The sequence below is a fragment of the Zonotrichia leucophrys genome, chromosome 15 (assembly GCF_028769735.1).
Source record: "Zonotrichia leucophrys gambelii isolate GWCS_2022_RI chromosome 15, RI_Zleu_2.0, whole genome shotgun sequence".
Classification (NCBI taxonomy): domain Eukaryota; kingdom Metazoa; phylum Chordata; class Aves; order Passeriformes; family Passerellidae; genus Zonotrichia; species Zonotrichia leucophrys.
This window is the reverse complement of record NC_088185.1, coordinates 4,571,075-4,587,932: the sequence shown is the minus strand read 5'-3', so window position 1 is coordinate 4,587,932 and position 16,858 is coordinate 4,571,075. Positions and strand designations below refer to the sequence as shown.

The window sequence follows — 16,858 nt, the reverse complement described above, 5'->3', positions numbered from 1 at the left end:
GATCCCAGCCTGGTGAGGTCACTGAACAGCCCCACCACATCCCCCTTTGCCATCTGGATCTCAGCTTTTCCAGCCCCTGGAGCAGCAGGATCAGTGTCAGCCTAAACCGAGCCCAGCAGAGCCTCATCCCAGAGCCCACTCTGACTCCTTGTCTTGAATTCAGGGTTTTTTTGCCCCTAGGAGAGGTGTGGGTGTGGGGTGGTTGCTGTTCCCCAGATGCTCGGGATGCTCCGGGCTGTGCCGGGATTGCCGGGAGCCCGGCGGGAGCTCAGCACGCTCTTGTCACCCTCTTGTCACCGGCACGGCGGGAGGGTGTGGGCTGGCTGGCACTGAGGCAGCAATCCCAGCGGGACTTCAATAAGGATAAAGCTCAGCCTGGTGAAAACGAGCCCCAGCCTGACAGATGGCCCTGAGCGAGGGGGAAAGGCAGGGAGCACATCCTGCCTTCCTCCTGACAGGCCTTGTGCTGGGATGGGCACTGGGGGGACACCCTGGGCAGGGGTAAGATCCTGATTTTGATGGGGACAGGAGATTTATGGTCATCCCCAGTGGTCCTGTACAGCACAGGGATGCAATTCCTGCTCTCCATCCGAACAGGGATGAGGAGGGTGGCCAAGGCAGCACTGTTTTGGCAAATCCAGTCCATTTTCATTCTCCACCCATTCCTGCAGTGCCACGCCATGCCAAACTCTTGGCTCATCTCTCCACAGACTCATTTCCCCACTCCAAACCCATTTGGAAGTCCCAGTGCTGGGGTGCCTTGGCCACTGCTGGAGAACAAGCCCAAACACAGCAGCAAACAGTGAGCAGGGCAGGGGGGAGGCTGCCACTGCTGCTGAGCCACCCCAAGGAAGAATAATTTCAATTCTATCTCCCTTTTGGAAGGGACACATTTAATGGCAGAGAGGCTCCGTGCATGGCAGCAATCAGGAATTAACTCCCTGCATCCAAGTGCCGTGAAATTGAATCCTGTCAGCGTGGGCAGGAGCTGAACACAGCCCAGGAGAGGTGGGGGTTCCATGTCCCCATCCCTCTGCCAGAGCCACCAACCCATCAGCACAACCCTGGCTGCTCTGCCAGGGGAGAATGTGCAGCTTTGGGTGCTTCCCATTCCCCTGGGCAGAGTCAGGAGTCAAAGCCAAGTGTTTATCATAGAAACAGGCAATCCCCCAGCCAGGGAATAATGTGCTCTGACTCCATGATTCAGAAGGCTGAGCAATTGCTTTATTAAGCTATTCTATATTACACTAATACTATACTAAATACATACTAAAGAGATACTATACTACAAAGATCCTATACTAAGGAATACTAAAGAAAAACCCAGAAAGTTATGACACACGTGGATCCAATTGGTCAAGGAATTAAAACAATTTTCACTGGTGTCCAATTAACAAATCACTTCAGGTAAATAATCTCCAGAACACATTCCACATGTGCAAGACAACAGGAGCAGCAAACAGATAATAATTGTTTTCTCTTCTTCTCTGAGCTTCTCACTATCTTCTCCAGGAAAAATCCTTGGGAAACTTGTGCCTGTTGCTCTCTGTGAAGAGCATTCACAGATACAGGAGCTGGGAAAAGCAGCTTATTTGTGGGAAAAAAGGCTCACAGAACCAGCTAATTGTTTGGAAATGCACTAAATGGAGTTCCCTGATTGCTCTGAGAGCTTTGGAGGAGGCCACAGAGCACCTCAGGCACGTGGTGGGATTCTCAGGGTGGTCTGGTGCAGGACCAGGAGCTGGATCCATCATCCCTGTGGGTCCCTTCCAACTTAAGAATTCTATGATCTCCTTGATGCTCAGCTCCTGCAAAGTGCTCGGGTGCAGGGGGGTGATGGGGAGACCAGGGAGGTTTCCAGCCCTGGTACCCAGCTCAGCAGGGACTGGGAATGCCAGCCAAGCCCGCCCAGCTCAGAATATTCTGATTCTCACAAACCAATCTAGTACAATATACAAATCATATGGCATTTCCATACAGCCTATAAGAATCATTACATTACCATACTGTGTTACATTTTAAACCCTAAAAACTCCTCTTTGGGCCCCTTCTGCCAAGCTGTAGGGTCTGCTCTGACCCTTGGGAGCTGTCTGCAAGCAGAGTGTGTTGTCTCATCCAAAGGAGATTACCTTCAGCTGGCCACACCACTGTTTTCCAGTTGTGTAGTAACTGAAGTATCTCAAAGCTTGCTTTCATTTTAATCTCCCTTATAGTTTCTATATTCTCAAAATCTTTTGCCAGACCATCATATTTATAAGGCTTTCCTGTTTCATCTTCCCCAGCACAGGGCCAAGCTCTTGTGCTGAGAGCAGGTGAAACGTGCTAAAACACAGGGGCAATGGGAATAACTCCTGTCCTCCCACTCCAGGCTATAAATGGCCTTGGTCCTGCTCCTGGCTGGCTCAGCCATCAGTTTTGTGTCTCCTGAGCCTCCCAGGGGGAGCAGGAACCAGAGTTTCCCCCCCTGTGCTGTGCACACACCGTATTTTCCACCAGCTAGCACTGATGGATGTCTTGGTCTCACCATCCATGAGCTTTGCTCTCTGGCTGTTCCAAGGGCAAATAATTCTCTGGACTGAGCCTGCAACGCTCCAGGCCAAGCATCGTTTTTGTCCTGGTTTGTCATTAAAGGATGTGCACAGCCATTCCAAGTGACAGAGCAATTTCCTTTGTGTCCTGCAAAGCAAAAGGAAAAGAAAAAAGTCAGCGTATTACACACAAATCTGCTTCTCTCCCGCAAGTTGAAATAGGAACAGCTTAATTTCCAGCAAAGCCAACACTGTAGTAATTCCAAATCAAAGGCTTTGTGTCAGAAGAAACATTTTGCCACAGCCACAAATAATGAGCAATTTGTGTCACGTTTGGAGATGAGATTAAAAACGGGCTGCAAAGCGACGCCTCGGCCAGTGGGTGGTTGTGAGTTGGACTTCAGAGGCCAAAGGTGGGGCAGCACTGGATTCCTGCTCCTGGGTGTCCCTTCTCCAGGTGCCACTGCTGTCCCTCCCCTCAGGTGCCACCAGCTGGCTTGGGGCAGACAGAGGAGCCAGGATGGGGGAGCTGGGGAAGAGAAGGCTCCAGGGAGAGCTCAGAGCCCTTCCAGAGCCTAAAGGGGCTCCAGGAGAGCTCAAAAGTGACTTGAGACAAGGGATGGAGGGACAAGACATGGGAGGATGGCTTCCCACTGCCAGAGGGCAGGGATGGATGGGATATTGGGAGGAAATCCTTCCCTGTGAGCGTGGTGAGGCCCTGGCACAGGGTGCCCAGAGAAGCTGTGGCTGCCCCATCCTCTGAAGTGTCCAAGGCCAGGCTGGATGAGGCTTGGAGCAACCTGAGATAGTGGAAGCTGTCCCTGCACATAGCAGGGGGAAGAACTGGATGATTTTTAAGGTCTCTTCCCACCCAAACCCTTCTGTGATTCCCTGCTTCTGTGAAATCCCTCTGGGGAGCAATACTCCCTGCAAAGCGAAAAGCACTTGCTTTTTTCCTCCCAGAAATAGGGGAATCGTTTTTAAAAAAAGACCAATTTAACACTAATTAGAGGCAATTTCTTCATCTGCTGCCTTCTTGCATGAGGCACACGTCCCAAAAGGGACACGTGGGAGCAGGAGGAATGTCACCCTGCCCCCTGCCAGGCTGCCAGCCCTGCGGAGCCGCCGGGAACGGCCAGGAATTGCTGAGCAAAGCGCTGATGTGAGCCCTCATCCATCGCTGACAAGGGAAGTGCTGCTTGCTGCAAGGCCCTGCCTTAAATGAGAAGTGAAGGTGAAGAATACAACAGGCAAAACAAAATGCTGAACAGTGCCCAACCGGCCTTTCAAGCTGCCACTGCCCTGTGGCTGTCCCACAGGGGTCCCAGGAGAATGTGCAAATTGGTGGAAATTTCCTAGCCAAGCAAATGGCTTGGAAATCCGTGATGGAGGGGAGAGATTTGTGCATGGACATTGTGCATCCTTTTGCCCCAAAGCTCTGATCAAGGAATAAGTTTGGATCTCTTCTAGGAAAGAAGGGGGAGGCTGAGAAAAGAGGGTTTTTTGTGGAAGGAGGTGCTCAGCTCTGCACTGCACAATTTCCACAGACCTGAACCTACTGTGGGGAAAGGAATAACCAGAAGGGACCTGCATGTCAAAGAAGCAAATATTTTATTGTAAAAACCAAGCAGACATTAAATAGAGCCCCTCCATCACCCAAGTGCCTTGCAAGCCTCTGGGATGTGCCCAGGTGTCCCCCACAGGCTGCAGCCATGGAAACACAGATGGATCCATCAAATACCTGTGGAATTATAAAAGTTTCAGAGCTCTGCTGTTGCTGGGTGTCACACTGAGACCCAAGAGCATACTCAGGATTAGCTGCATTTTTGGGCAGTGCAGTGTGGGATGAGACACCTGGGCTGCAGCTCTGGGTTACAAAGGAGGGGTTTGGTGTCCCCCCAGCTCCTCTCAAAGCAGCTTTCCCAGGCCATGGCACATCCTCAGCATCTGTGGCAGCCGCTGGGGTTGAATTTAAGCACCAACTCCCAAGTCAAACAACTGCAGGAGAACAGGAAAGTCCTTTTCCCCGCGACTGGCCCTGAGCAAAGCTGGGAAACGGGGCAGGAGCATGAGGAAACCACGGTATGTCCAGGACCAAAATAAGTTTGTAGAACCATCCCATGACTTCTGTGGAGCCTTTTGCAGTCTCTGCTCACGTGAGGTGGTTCTGCCAGGAGCAGGGATGCTGCTCAACGTGGCTTCTTGTCACTGCAGGTTGGGGCTCGATGGAATCGGATCCTGCAGAAATTGGGACGTTGCATTATGCAAATTTGCTTCCTGGAAAGAAATGTTTTATTAACATGCGCTCCCTTCGCGTGTTGGCTTAGTCAATTTGGTCACAGCTTGACATCCAATAAGTTACTCTAAAGGCAATGGTTTTACAAAATGTTTTTCTAATCTATTTTAAACACTTAATTACAGTTGTGGCGCATTCATTAGGGACTCCGCTTTCAAACCTGGATTGCAGCAATAAATCCTAATTCTCCAAGTGTCAGTTGCAATCCAGACATGGCATCCAAGTGGGTGTCGGAGGCTGCTGAGGACTGGGGGAAGGATGTCTGGGCCATGTAGGAGCCCCATCCTCCAGAGAGGGAACCCCGAGAGTCCAGCCTGAGTTGACTTCTAATCACCAAGAAATAAAATCACCCAAAAGAAACTTGGGCCCCTGAGGAGGGAGTGCTTGGGGGGATGAGTCTGCCATATGCTGGGGTGGCAGCTGATTGATGCTCGTTTTGGGAAACCCCAGTGAATTCCGAGCTGGTACTGTAGATGCCTCTGGGGCTGTCCCTGGCACCATCAGTGTCTCCATTGCAGCTCCAAAGGTGCAAAGGCAAGGGGTGAACAATCCCAGTGCCACACACCCCGAGGGACACCCTGGCAGCCCTGGGATGCTCTGAGACATCAAAATGAGCATGGGGACTCCTGCTGTCCTGAGCTATCCTGTCCCCACACACTCCCCAGCACCAGCACAGCCAACGACCCTCAGGGCCAGCACCCCACATCGCTGCCTAGCACGCTTACCTTACTCTTTGCCCAGATATTTCTTCATGATGCTGCTGACATCGTCCTCCCTGCCCTCGGCCTCGGCTCGGCGGCTCACGGCGCTGCCCTGGCTGCCGGCCCTGCCGCTGGAGCCCTCCCCGGCCGCCCTCGGGGGCTGCGGCCGCCGCTTGACGCTGTCGGCGCTGCGGGCGGAGCGCTGGGAGCCCGAGGATGAGGAGGCGTCGGAGACATCCCCGGGCTCTTCCCTGCCCTTGGCCGTGCCCTTGGTGTCGGAGGGCTCCAGGCTGCCCGAGGCGATGGCCTCGTCCTCGAAGCGCACGGTGAGGGCCCGGTGCTCCCTCCGGTCCCTGCGGGCTCTGCCCAGGCTGCTGGCCGAGGGCGACTTGCGGATGGCCGGCACGAAATCATCGAAGTCAACCTTGGTTCTCCTCTCGTAGTTGAGGGTGGGGATTCTCCAGCTGAAGGGGTCGCTCCCTTTCCCCTCGCCCAGCAATCCCTCCGGCTCCTTGCCCAGCTCCACGTCCTCCAGCGAGGGCTCCAGGCAGCTCCTCCAGGAGCTCAGCCGCGGCACCTCCATCCCCGCAGCCGGGGAGCTCGGCCGGCGGCCGGAGCCGTCCAGGCCCGGCAGGAGGGACTCGTAGGAGCCGAATTTCGATGCCTTTTTGAGCACTGGAGAACGCGGGGGCCCGGCCGGCTCCGAGGCCATGCTGCGCAGGCTGGAGGAGCGGGTGAGCCTGGCACCTGCTCCCTCTCCATCCCCTGCCCGATCCCCCTCCAGCCTCCCCGGGGGCTCCTCCAGGGCAGCCCTGGGGCGCCGCAGGGCCGCGGCACCGGTGGTGCGGTAAATGGGCAGCGGGGACGCGTCCCCCAAACCCGGCTCCCGCTGCCGCCGCAGCTCCTCCACGTACTCGGAGAGGGCGGCAGAGCTGGGCACCGGCCCCGAGCCCACCGGGACCGACCCCGATGCCACCGAGAGCGACCCTGATGCCACCGAGACCGACCCGGATGCCACCGAGAGCCTCCTCCGGCTGGGCACCGGCGGGGACACCCCGCGCAGCAGCGATGGGGATGTGTCTCCTATCCTATCCACCGGCTTCTTTGGGCTCTCCAGCCCCTCTTCTTCTGCCTGAGGTTTTCCAAATTCCCGTCTTCTGGCCGCCAGCAGGGGACTCGTTGTGCTGCCCGGGTCCACAGCCTCGGTGGGGCGGGCAGAGCTCCGGGAGGAGAGAGGGCGGCTCGGAGCGGGGTCCTTGGTGTCTCTGCTCACCCTGAACAAGACAAATGTGGGAATAAGTTAAGAAACTTATAAAGTAAGTTGTAACATCAAGTTGTCTGCTGGCTGAGATGCGAGCTGCTGGCGTCTTCCCATTGACATAATCATGTCATGAGACTGATGCTGGAAAATAAAACAGCTCAAGGCGCGTTCCACAGCAGTCCCGTCCCGTTTGTGGTTTGTAAAAACCCCCTGCCAACGTCAGATAAACCCGTGTTAGTTTAGCTTGTGGGGTTCCCAGTGACGGGGATGTCATCCAGGAAGGACAAAAAGCAGTGAAAAGCTGGCATTGCCATGGGAGTCTCGGGATGAACTCACTGCTGCTTCCAGCAGTTGGGCAATGCCCAAGGATTTTATCTCAAATAAGCCCAGGTCAGCCAGCCTGGATAATTCCTGGTGGTGTGACCAGCTTCAGCTCTGCCAAGCCAGCACTTACCTCCAAATATCCTTCTTCTTGACAGATTACAGCAATATGTAGGATTTATTTTATTCCTGTCAAAGCCAAAGATTATTCACTAAAATTTTATGAAAGCAGCTCGCAGCGCACCCCCGACACATCTCAGTGTTATTGCTGGGCATGTTTCACCCAGGCTGCTGCTCAAACAGGAGCCCTGCTACACCTGAATCTGATGTTCCTGCACAGAGAGGGGGGATGGCCGGACAAGGGATCACATCCCAAACCAGGGATGGTGCAGGAACCACATGGGATCCACCTGCCACAGGGATGGGGGGACTGCAGCCACCAGTGGGCTTGGGGTCACTGGTGTCACCAAGCCCCTGCTTAGTGATCCCCTCCAAGCATTTGTTTTGGCAGTGTCCCCACTCCCAGGTACCCCATCACTGCTCAGCAGAGGGAAATGAGATCCGGCCTTACTGGGATGGGAATTTGGGAAAGGAGGAGGGAAAAAGAGGGAACAGGGCAGAGCAAAGCAGCAGGACCCAAAGAACAAAGGAATCTCTGGGAGGGAGCAGCAGAGATGAAGGTTCCTGCCCTGGGAATGCCGCTGTTGCCATGGGAATGGGGTGGGAGGGGAGAATTCCGGGACGCTCGCTCGGACCAGGCTCTGCTGCTGACCCGTGAAATAATTCACATTTGAGATGGGCTGAGGACGAACTCCAGAGCTGGGAAATGCGGGATTGCAGAAGGGAAGGGGCAGTGGAGCAGCTCCAGCTTCCCGGTGCCCACTGGCACAGCCCAGGGCACAGAGGTGCCCTCCTAAACTGGCACCCACCATCTTTCCCTGCCCGTTTAACCAGCCTAAATCTCTTTATTATTAAGGAATTAACCAGAGATTTCATCTCCCTGAACCACTGCACCCTTCAGGCCCGTCCCATGCTGACACTGCTGAAGCACCACAGCTGATTAATAGTTTGAGACATTTCAATAATGCTGGATTTTAGGACCCTAAATTGCATCTTACTTAAACGGCTGGTGTAATCCTTCGGTGAGGTTTTGTACAGAAATTGCTCCATTCATTCTGCACGTTTCCAAATAATATTGTAACCTGTGTGCTGCATGAATGGCTTTCATAAATTAAACACCGGCATCAGGGTTTTTATTTGGGTTTTAAGGCTGAGATAAAAGTGAGTGGAGATGTGAAAACCACTAATGGGCTGTGAACAAGGACTGAACACGCTGTATTTATTGTCCTGTTCAACATGACTGACAGGGGATGCTTTCCTGAATATCTTCAGGGTCTGAAATGGAGTGAAAGCTGCAAAGGTGGGATTGTTCCAAAGGTGGGATTGTTCCAGCTTCCATGACTGCCTCAGAGTCCAAGCAGGGACTTCACACTCTCCATGCCCTGGTTTCCAGTGAAAGGCCAAAACTGCCCCATCCATCCTTGTCTCTCCCAAAAGTTCCCATTTTCTGCATCCATTAAACTGCCAGAGGCGGGGCTGGATGGGATATTGGAATGAAATTCTTCCCTGTGAGGGTGGTGAGGCCCTGGCACAGGGTGCCCACAGAAGCTGTGGCTGCCCCTGGATCCCTGGAAGTGTCCAAGACCAGGCTGGAGAGAGTTCAGAGCAACCTGGGATAATGGAAAATGTCCTTGCCCATGGCAGGGGATGGGACTGGATGATTTTTAAGGTTCCTTCCCACGCCAACCATTCCATGATTTGTTTCTCTAACTGTTCCCTTATTCCCTCCAAAATCATGGCTCATCTTCCTCATCCTCATCCTCCTCACAAGGCAGGACACAAGAGTCTCTGCTCATCCCTAAATCCCTCTCTGATTCCCAGCATGAATTCCCAGGGCTCAGAGTGACCCCAGGAAGGCACAGGCAGCCCCAAAAGAAGGTGAAGCCATGGGAGGCAGGACCCTGAGCCCCTCCAGCCCTGAGCAGAGCCCTGCTCCTCCAGCATCCTCGGGGAAGATGATTTTCCCATCTTTTCCCAGCAAAAGATGCCTGGGAGGCACCTGGAAGCCAACAGAGCTCTGCAATCTGCCATTCACACCAAACCAAATGACATACAACAATAATTAGCGAAGATTACATAGCAATTAGCATGATTACAATTATACCAGCTGAAATCATTTATACAATAAAATCCACACATGCTTTGCAACACATGACCAGGGCCGAAAGTGTGGCTGGGATGCTTTTTCTGGGAGCTCATAAATAAAACCCAAGACAGTTTCAGGGAGGGGAGAGACACTGGCCTCATTTCTGTCAGGAGAGGATTTTCTTGTCACACCATCATCTACACAAGAGCTCCCAGTTTCCCACGTAATGATTTGCTTCTGACACAGTCGTGGTTAAAAATAAACCTGTCGGATCCCCAGCAGCCTTGGGACCAGGGCTCCTGGTTTTGTCAACCAAGGTGGGAGGGGAATTGCTGTCAGGGTGATCCTGGGGCTGTGGATGCCCCAGTCCTGTGGGATGCAGGATGGAGAAGCAGATCCTGAGCTGGGCATCCACTCCCTGACTGCACCCCTGGATAACCTCCCATCACAGCACAACCCTGACCTGCCTGGAAAGGGCCACAATAAATACATAAACTTTTAAATTGCCTTCTTAATAATAATAAAAAAATCATATTTATCACAACCCTGAGCTGTGTCATATTTATAGAGGCTTAGCTCTGCCGGCCAGCGTTTTGTACAAGGAATTTAAATAGCAGAGAATTAAAGGCAACGTTAATCAAAGCTCTCCCTCCTGTAAGCACAGGGGTGATAAGAGCTGCCTGCTCTCCTCTGGCTCTTGGCAGCTGTTTGTTCAGCAAACAGCCCAGATGTGGTGCGGAGCAGCCAACACGAGCAGGACTCGTTTTTCATTACTGGGAGCTTGTGTAAGACAAAGGAATCTTAATAAGGAAGAGCTCGTTTCCCTGATCTCGTTTTTATTACCTCCAGTCTCGTCTCCTGTTTGTTTGCATTTCATCCCCTCCTCTCTCGATTTCCATCCTAGATGAGCTGCAGCCTAACACAGCAGCTCCCACACCAGCATTTGCAATCTGTCCCTTCACAAGCCCCAGGACAGAGGGAGATGCTCACACTGTGGCCAGGGCTCAGGACAATTTGATTTGGGCTCAGGATAAAGGCCACAGGCAGCCCAGCAAACCCCAAAATCCCAGAATCACCGAGGCTGGAGAGGAATCCAGAATCCAATCCCCACCCTGTCACCCAGCCCAGAGCACTGAGTGCCACCTTCCTTAGGGATGGGGACTCCAAACCTCCCTGGGCAGCCCCTGCCAAGGCCTGACCACCCTTTCCATGAGGAAATTCCTCTCAACATCCAACCTGAAAGTCTGTATGTCTTCTACTATAAATCCAAGGTGTTTCAGCTCAGAAATAAGGTATTAGCCACAATGCCTGTTTTTCTGTCACTCATTAATTATCAGAGCTGGGTTATTTGGACCAAAGCCTCCTCAGCAGCACTTAGGAAGGGCTTTATTTATTGTGCAGGCTCCCAGTGAGCTCAGCCCACTGCTCTCAGGGCTCCCACTCATCACTGGTCTATGGGAGTTGGAATGGGATGATTTTTAATGTCCCTTCCAACCCAAAGCATTCCAGGATTCTGTGACCTCCCCACAGGTCTGACTGCTCTTAAACTCTGCCTTGTACCTCCCCAGACTCCTCCAGCTCACCCAGGATGTTTCCTGCAGGGGAATTTCTCTTCAGAACATAATTTCTGACAACAGTGATTCTCCTGAACAAGTAGGTGGGGGCTGTGGGGATGCAGCTCTCCGGAATCAGAGCAGGGAGATTAATACTAATGTCTGCAGTGAGACTGTGCTCACAACCCTGACAAATCCTGTCACCTCAGAGCATCTTCACCTGCAGGGAGCTGTGCCCAGCCTCAGCCTGGCACCTGCCCTGGTTATGGGGAGAAAAACTGGGAAAGTAGTGATGCATGTCCTGAGACAGCATCTATGGGGCAGCAGTGAGGTGGGGAGGTCCTGAATCACAGGGGCTGTGAGCAGGGGCACTGCCAGCCCTGCCCACCCTGAATTTCAGCCCTGCCCACCCTGAGTTTGGATGGCTGGCACCTTGTCCACCTTCCCTACAGGGGGATGATGCTCTCTGGAGCCCATTCTTCTCCCTGCCCTAGGATTCCATCCCTGCTCCATCTCTGCCCTCACAAACCTCCAATACCCTCCTCCATCCTCACCAGCTCCCTCCACAGCGCAGCCCCAGACCCTGATTTACAGATTTTTTCCAAACTCAAGCCATGGGATTGTTTCACACACGAAACACAAATTTCTCTGTGACACAGAAATGGAGTTTTTCTCTGGACTGGGTGGTCCCTCTGATGGGCACCAATTCAGGATGGGCCCTCACAGAGCAAAGCATTTGGGCTGTGCAGGTGCTTGGGCCCCTCTCCATCTCTCCCCCAGCCCATCAGCATCACCACCAAAAATTAACATATTTGATATTAGAACAGTAGAAATGCGTCCCTCTCCCTCAGCGGCGAGCATATGGCATACAAATCCTCAAACAGGCTGCAATGCCTCTTTAAATTATCTCCAGAGAACACATCAAGGGATATTTTCCTGCTTGAAGCACGTTTTTGATGCAGCGACTTTCATCTGGTGTTTCACTGATCCCCGCCGTGGCAGTGACTGCCTCCCTCAGTTTGATGTTTTAACCTTAAACACCACGGGTCCCTCTGAGCTCCATCCTGCGCGTCCCAGAGGAAGCCCCCACAGCTCAGCACCCCCCAGGATGGGCTGGGGTCCCTCACCTGAGGCTCTGGGTGCTGCGGCTGCCCACGGATGGTGCTGAAACGCTCCCGGCCACGCTGGCACTCAGCAGGGACGTCCAGCCTGAGGAGGAGCTCGGCCAGGACTTGACGCTCTCTGCAGGCTCCAGGCTGAGCACGGAGCCAACAGTGGAGCAGGCATCCCTGGGGGGACAGGAGAGACGTTTTAATGGATGGGTTGTGAGAGTCTGTGAGAATTTTCCCTCATCTGCCTCACGATTGTCATTGGGGGACCACTGGAGAGAAGACCCCCCCGTCTAGAATCTCTGAAGGAGAAAGTTACATGCCAAAGGCCCTGAGAGCTGAAAGCTCAGTGTTATTTGTTTTCACAGGTGTGTTTGCTGTATGCTAAGAAGAGGGCACCATGCCCTTTTTGCAACAACAGCCTTGGAAGCTGTCCCACCTCTCGGCCTGCCTGGACTTCTCCTGAGTTTCAGGTGGTCTCCCACAGAAGACCCTCATCTGTTTTAGAACCACCGTGACAGACAGACTGAGATGTAAGGAGCCTCTCCATCAAGGACTGAGACATGGAACCTCCATGTGAAAAGGCCCCTCTACTCCTTCCAAGGACTGAGACATGGAACCCCCATGTGAAAAGCCCCTCTCCTCCTTCCAAGGACTGGGACTGAGACCCCCAACCCTGGGCAGGTGTGTGGGGGAGGCAAGCTGACCAAAGCGAGATGTTTGCCTGCAGGTTGTGACCGCTGGACCAAGAAAACAGTGCACTACTACTCTAAACCAATCCCAAAGTGCCAACATCACTGCAGAAAATGGAGAACAAGAAGAAGAAAGAAAGGCCGGACACGCCCAAGTTCCTCCATCTTGTCCCCATAACCCCCATACCAAAAATCTTAAAATCTACATTTTCACCCTGTGATCATTTTGTTATTACACTATTCAAACCTGTGTGGCTTTCACGTCCTCCTACAAAGTTGGTGACTTCCTCCAAGGGTCAAAATCAAATCCCCAGGTGTTTTGGGCTGTGTGCCAGGGTCTCTGAGCCCCCCGGCTCTGGACACCCGGAGGGATGCACTGAGTTCTGACACCCCCCAGCCCTGCACTCACTTGTCAGCATCGCTGTCATCGCTGTCCCGCAGCCCCTCCAGGGCCACCTGCAGGTCTGCGATGCGGCGGATGGAGGTGCCCAGGTCAGCCTGCAGCCCCTGCCGCACCTCCGCCAGCTCTGCCAGCTGCTGCTCCTGCACAGGGGACACCAGGAGAGGGTCTGCACCAACCTTGGAGACTGCTGAACCATCCCACACCCACCCCAGTGCTGCCCGTGGGGGCTGGTTAGCTGCACCGTGCCCTGTGGTGCTTGTGAACATAAACTGCATCTTCCAGCACCTTCCAGTGCTCAAAGGGGCTCCAGGAGAGCTGGAGAGGAATTTTGGATAAGGGCATGGATAAGGGCAGATTGAGATTGCTAGAAGTAAGGCTAGTATTGGGGTTGCGATAAATAAGATTGGGGAGGGTGTTAATGGTCGAATAGGTTCTTTGATAAATAGTTTTAATCCACTTCTTTGGTAAATAGTTTTGCTTCCAGTGCTTAAAGGGGCTCCAGGAGAGCTGGGGAGGAATTTTGGATAAGGGTATGGAGTGACAAGACAGAGGAAATGCTACCCACTGTCAGAGGCAGGGTTAGATGGGATACTGGGAAGAAATTCTTCCCTGTGAGGGTGGTGAGGCTCTGGCACGGGGTGCTCAGACAAGCTATGGCTGCCCCATCCCTGGAAGTGTCCCAGACCAGCTTGGGACCAACCTGAGATATGGAAGGGGTCTCTGCCTATGGCAGGGGTGGGACTGGATGAGTTTTGAGGTCCCAGCAACCCAAACCATTCCAGGATTCCCAATCTGACAAGACCCACACAGCTCCATGGACCCAACATCGCCCACCTTGCACACCAAGGGCACCAGCCTGGCCCTGCACCCATCCTCATCACATTCCACATCCTTCCAGCTGGGAAGGAACCCCTCCTGCTGTTCCTAGGCCATCAAAGAGCAGAGAGGAGGAAGCAGCAGATCCACAGTGATGGAAGCTGCCAGCTGTGAAATCGCCACGGCGGCGGTGACAAGGTGAGGGATGACTTGAGACAGGCCAGGGCACAGGAGCTGGCACTCTGTCACAGTAAATAATGGAAGGCCTGGAATCACCAGGCACACAGGGCCTGGGGCAAGAGCATCTCAGTTCATCAAAACATGGAAAGGAACAGCCCAGTTTGGGTGTCACAGCAGCTCCTGGGAACGCGCTGGCGCAAACCTCACTGCTGATGAGAAGTTTTCTGAAACTTGGTGTTTCCATCTTGCCTCCTGGCTCAGGGACAAGGTGGAAAGGAGCTGTTTCATCAAGGAAAGTGTTTCATCTAGGGCTGCAGGGGCTCAGAACAGGGCTCACAGTGAAGCACCAACCCTGAAAGGAGCAAAGAGCCCCAAGCTCTGGGTGCCCACGTGCCTGGGTTCAGTATTTGGGACTGCAGGAGCAGGGAGTGGAACTGCTGCCTGATAAAAGCTGAGCCCTTCCACAGGCTGATAAGAGCCTCTATTGACTCACCTGCAGGCTATGGCACAAATCAAATACAGTTCAGTGGCTGCATTTAATTCCACTCCTCTGTCCTGCTGCTGTTAACAGCGATGGGCAGGGAGGCACAGAACAATATCCCCCTACCAGCACTCCAAAACCACTTCTGTGGCCACAAACACAGAAATTCCCTGAGATGGCTGTGGGAGCAGCAAACAGAATGCCCTGGGTGCTGGAGGGGTCCCCCTGGCTGGTGGGGTCCCCCCTGAGCTTGCTACTTTCTGCATGATCCTGAGAATGATGAGAGGGAAGGGACCATCCCAGGTGATGCTGCTGAGATGGGGCTCCCCCTGCCACCCCCAGGACATCCCTGGCACCCCCAGTTTGTGGCACACACACTGGTGGCCTCGGGAGGGGGATTTGGGATCTATCGTCCACCCAAGGGATGATTTAAATGTGAGCCACAAAATCAATCTGACACTGCTCAACCCCACATCCCAGCTGTCCCAAATCTCATCCGCAGAGACATCTCATGTTTTTCTCCAAACCCTACAATTGTCTCAAGGAAAGGAATAATTTTGCCACAATGATTCAATTTCAGATGGAAAAACGCTGCCTGCAGAGCACAAATTGACAAGGCCCAGCACCAGGCCCCTGGCACCCAGGGAGATGCAGGACACCTTTGACACATGTTGTTTCCATCTAAATGTAAATCCAAGGAGCTTTTCTCTTTTCACAGTCCCTGGGCTGAGAACTGACACCCTCACACTGGGCAGAGCTGGCTTTTTGTTTCCTCTGAGCAGAAAATGGGGAGAAATAAAGGGGAAAACTCACATTATTGGGTGATCTGCACCATGAGGGACCCGAGGGGCTAAAAGGAGCATCATCTGCTGTTAAACCCCTTTTGGCACCAGCATCTCTGGCTGCTCCCACCAAAGCAGCCAGACATGCACAGCAGGACCAGCCTGACCAGCTCAGAACCCCTGGCTGATGTATATTTCATCATCAATAAATAAAATATACATTCTGCCTGGTTCTGAATACATTTCCAAACCAGATTCTCCCATTGCCCCAGAGCAAAGGCCTGGCTCTGCTGGTGGGTCAAAAACCATGGTTTGAGAAGGCTGAGGTTGATCCCTGCTGACAGGGAGCCTGGATTAAAGGTTTCCCCAGGAGCAAGGGGACAGGAGCTCACTCAGCGATGCCTGGCACTCATCAAACCCACAGGGAGCTGCTCTCACTCCTGAAAATATTCTGCATATCCCTCATGGAAGGGGATTTCTAAACCTTCTTTTCCTTAAGAGGCTTTTTTCCCCCTAATTTTGTCTCAGAATTATCTGAGGAGAGGTTAAAAGGAGATTAACAAAACCAGCAGTGCAATGATCCCCAGGACTCCAAAGGATTCCCAGGCCAGCACCACGTCCTTGTCACCACCTCATGTTTATTTTTGTATTTTTGTATTTTTATGGTTTTTGTATTTTTGTTTGTGCTTCTGCTGTGACAACACCACCTCTGCTCGCTCCCATCCACCCCGAGTCAAGTGTAATCTAATTAATCCAACTCGAATCCCTTTTTCTTCTAATAACTGAGCCCGCACCTGCAGAACTCATCCATCATGATTGTTTTTAATTAAGCCGTTAACTCGCGGGGTTTTTGGGAAAGTTTGAAGTGACAAAAATTCGCTGGGTTGAAGGCTGCAGTGTGAGCACCGTGTAATTGGTGCGTGAGCAGCTGATGGATTCCTGAGGAATTGACTCTTTTTAAAGGCAAAGCAGAACCACAGCAGCCCTAATTTGCAAATAGGCACCGAGGTTTCACTCCTGGCTCCTCCATCACCTCTAAGGACCGGCTGTCTTTGATGGTAATTGTCATTAGAGCTCCTCTAAGGCGTCAAAAAAAAAAAAGCAGAAAACAAACCAAAAACAAACAAAAAAAAAACCCTAAACCAACAACACACCCACAAAAAAGCGACCAAAAAAACTCCCAAAAAAAACAAACACAAAAACACAAAAAAACCCCAAAAAACAGACATAAAAAACCCAAAAAACCCCAAAAAACAAACACAAAAAAACCACAAAAAAACCCAAAACCTGAACCAAAACAAAAACAAACCAAAAAAAGAAAAAAAAACCCACAAAACAAAAAGCCCTTCCCAAAAATTAAAAAAACTCACAAAAGCAAAAAAAAACCCACACAAAAACCCCACCAAAAAGTCATGAAAAACCAAAAAAAACCACACACAAAAAAACAATAAAAACATAAAAAACAAAAAAAAAAAAACACACACAAAAAAACCCAAAAAGAAAACAAAAAAACCCACCCAAAAAAGCCA

At 52.3% G+C, this 16,858-nt stretch overlaps 1 protein-coding gene across 1 annotated transcript in view; it reads right to left on the bottom strand.

Annotated features, from left to right (window-relative positions):
• Positions 1-4,185: 4,185 nt before the first annotated feature.
• The window catches only part of MYO18B (myosin XVIIIB), a 62,274-nt gene continuing 49,601 nt past the window's right edge, over positions 4,186-16,858 (bottom strand). Inside the window, exons 41-44 of the mRNA XM_064727222.1 lie at positions 13,077-13,210; positions 11,994-12,155; positions 5,550-6,799; positions 4,186-4,805 (exon numbers count right to left, since the gene is read on the bottom strand). Of these exons, the coding sequence (XP_064583292.1) occupies positions 5,551-6,799; positions 11,994-12,155; positions 13,077-13,210 (1,545 nt within the window). The 3' untranslated portion in view covers positions 4,186-4,805; position 5,550. The remainder of the gene's footprint in view (positions 4,806-5,549; positions 6,800-11,993; positions 12,156-13,076; positions 13,211-16,858) is intronic.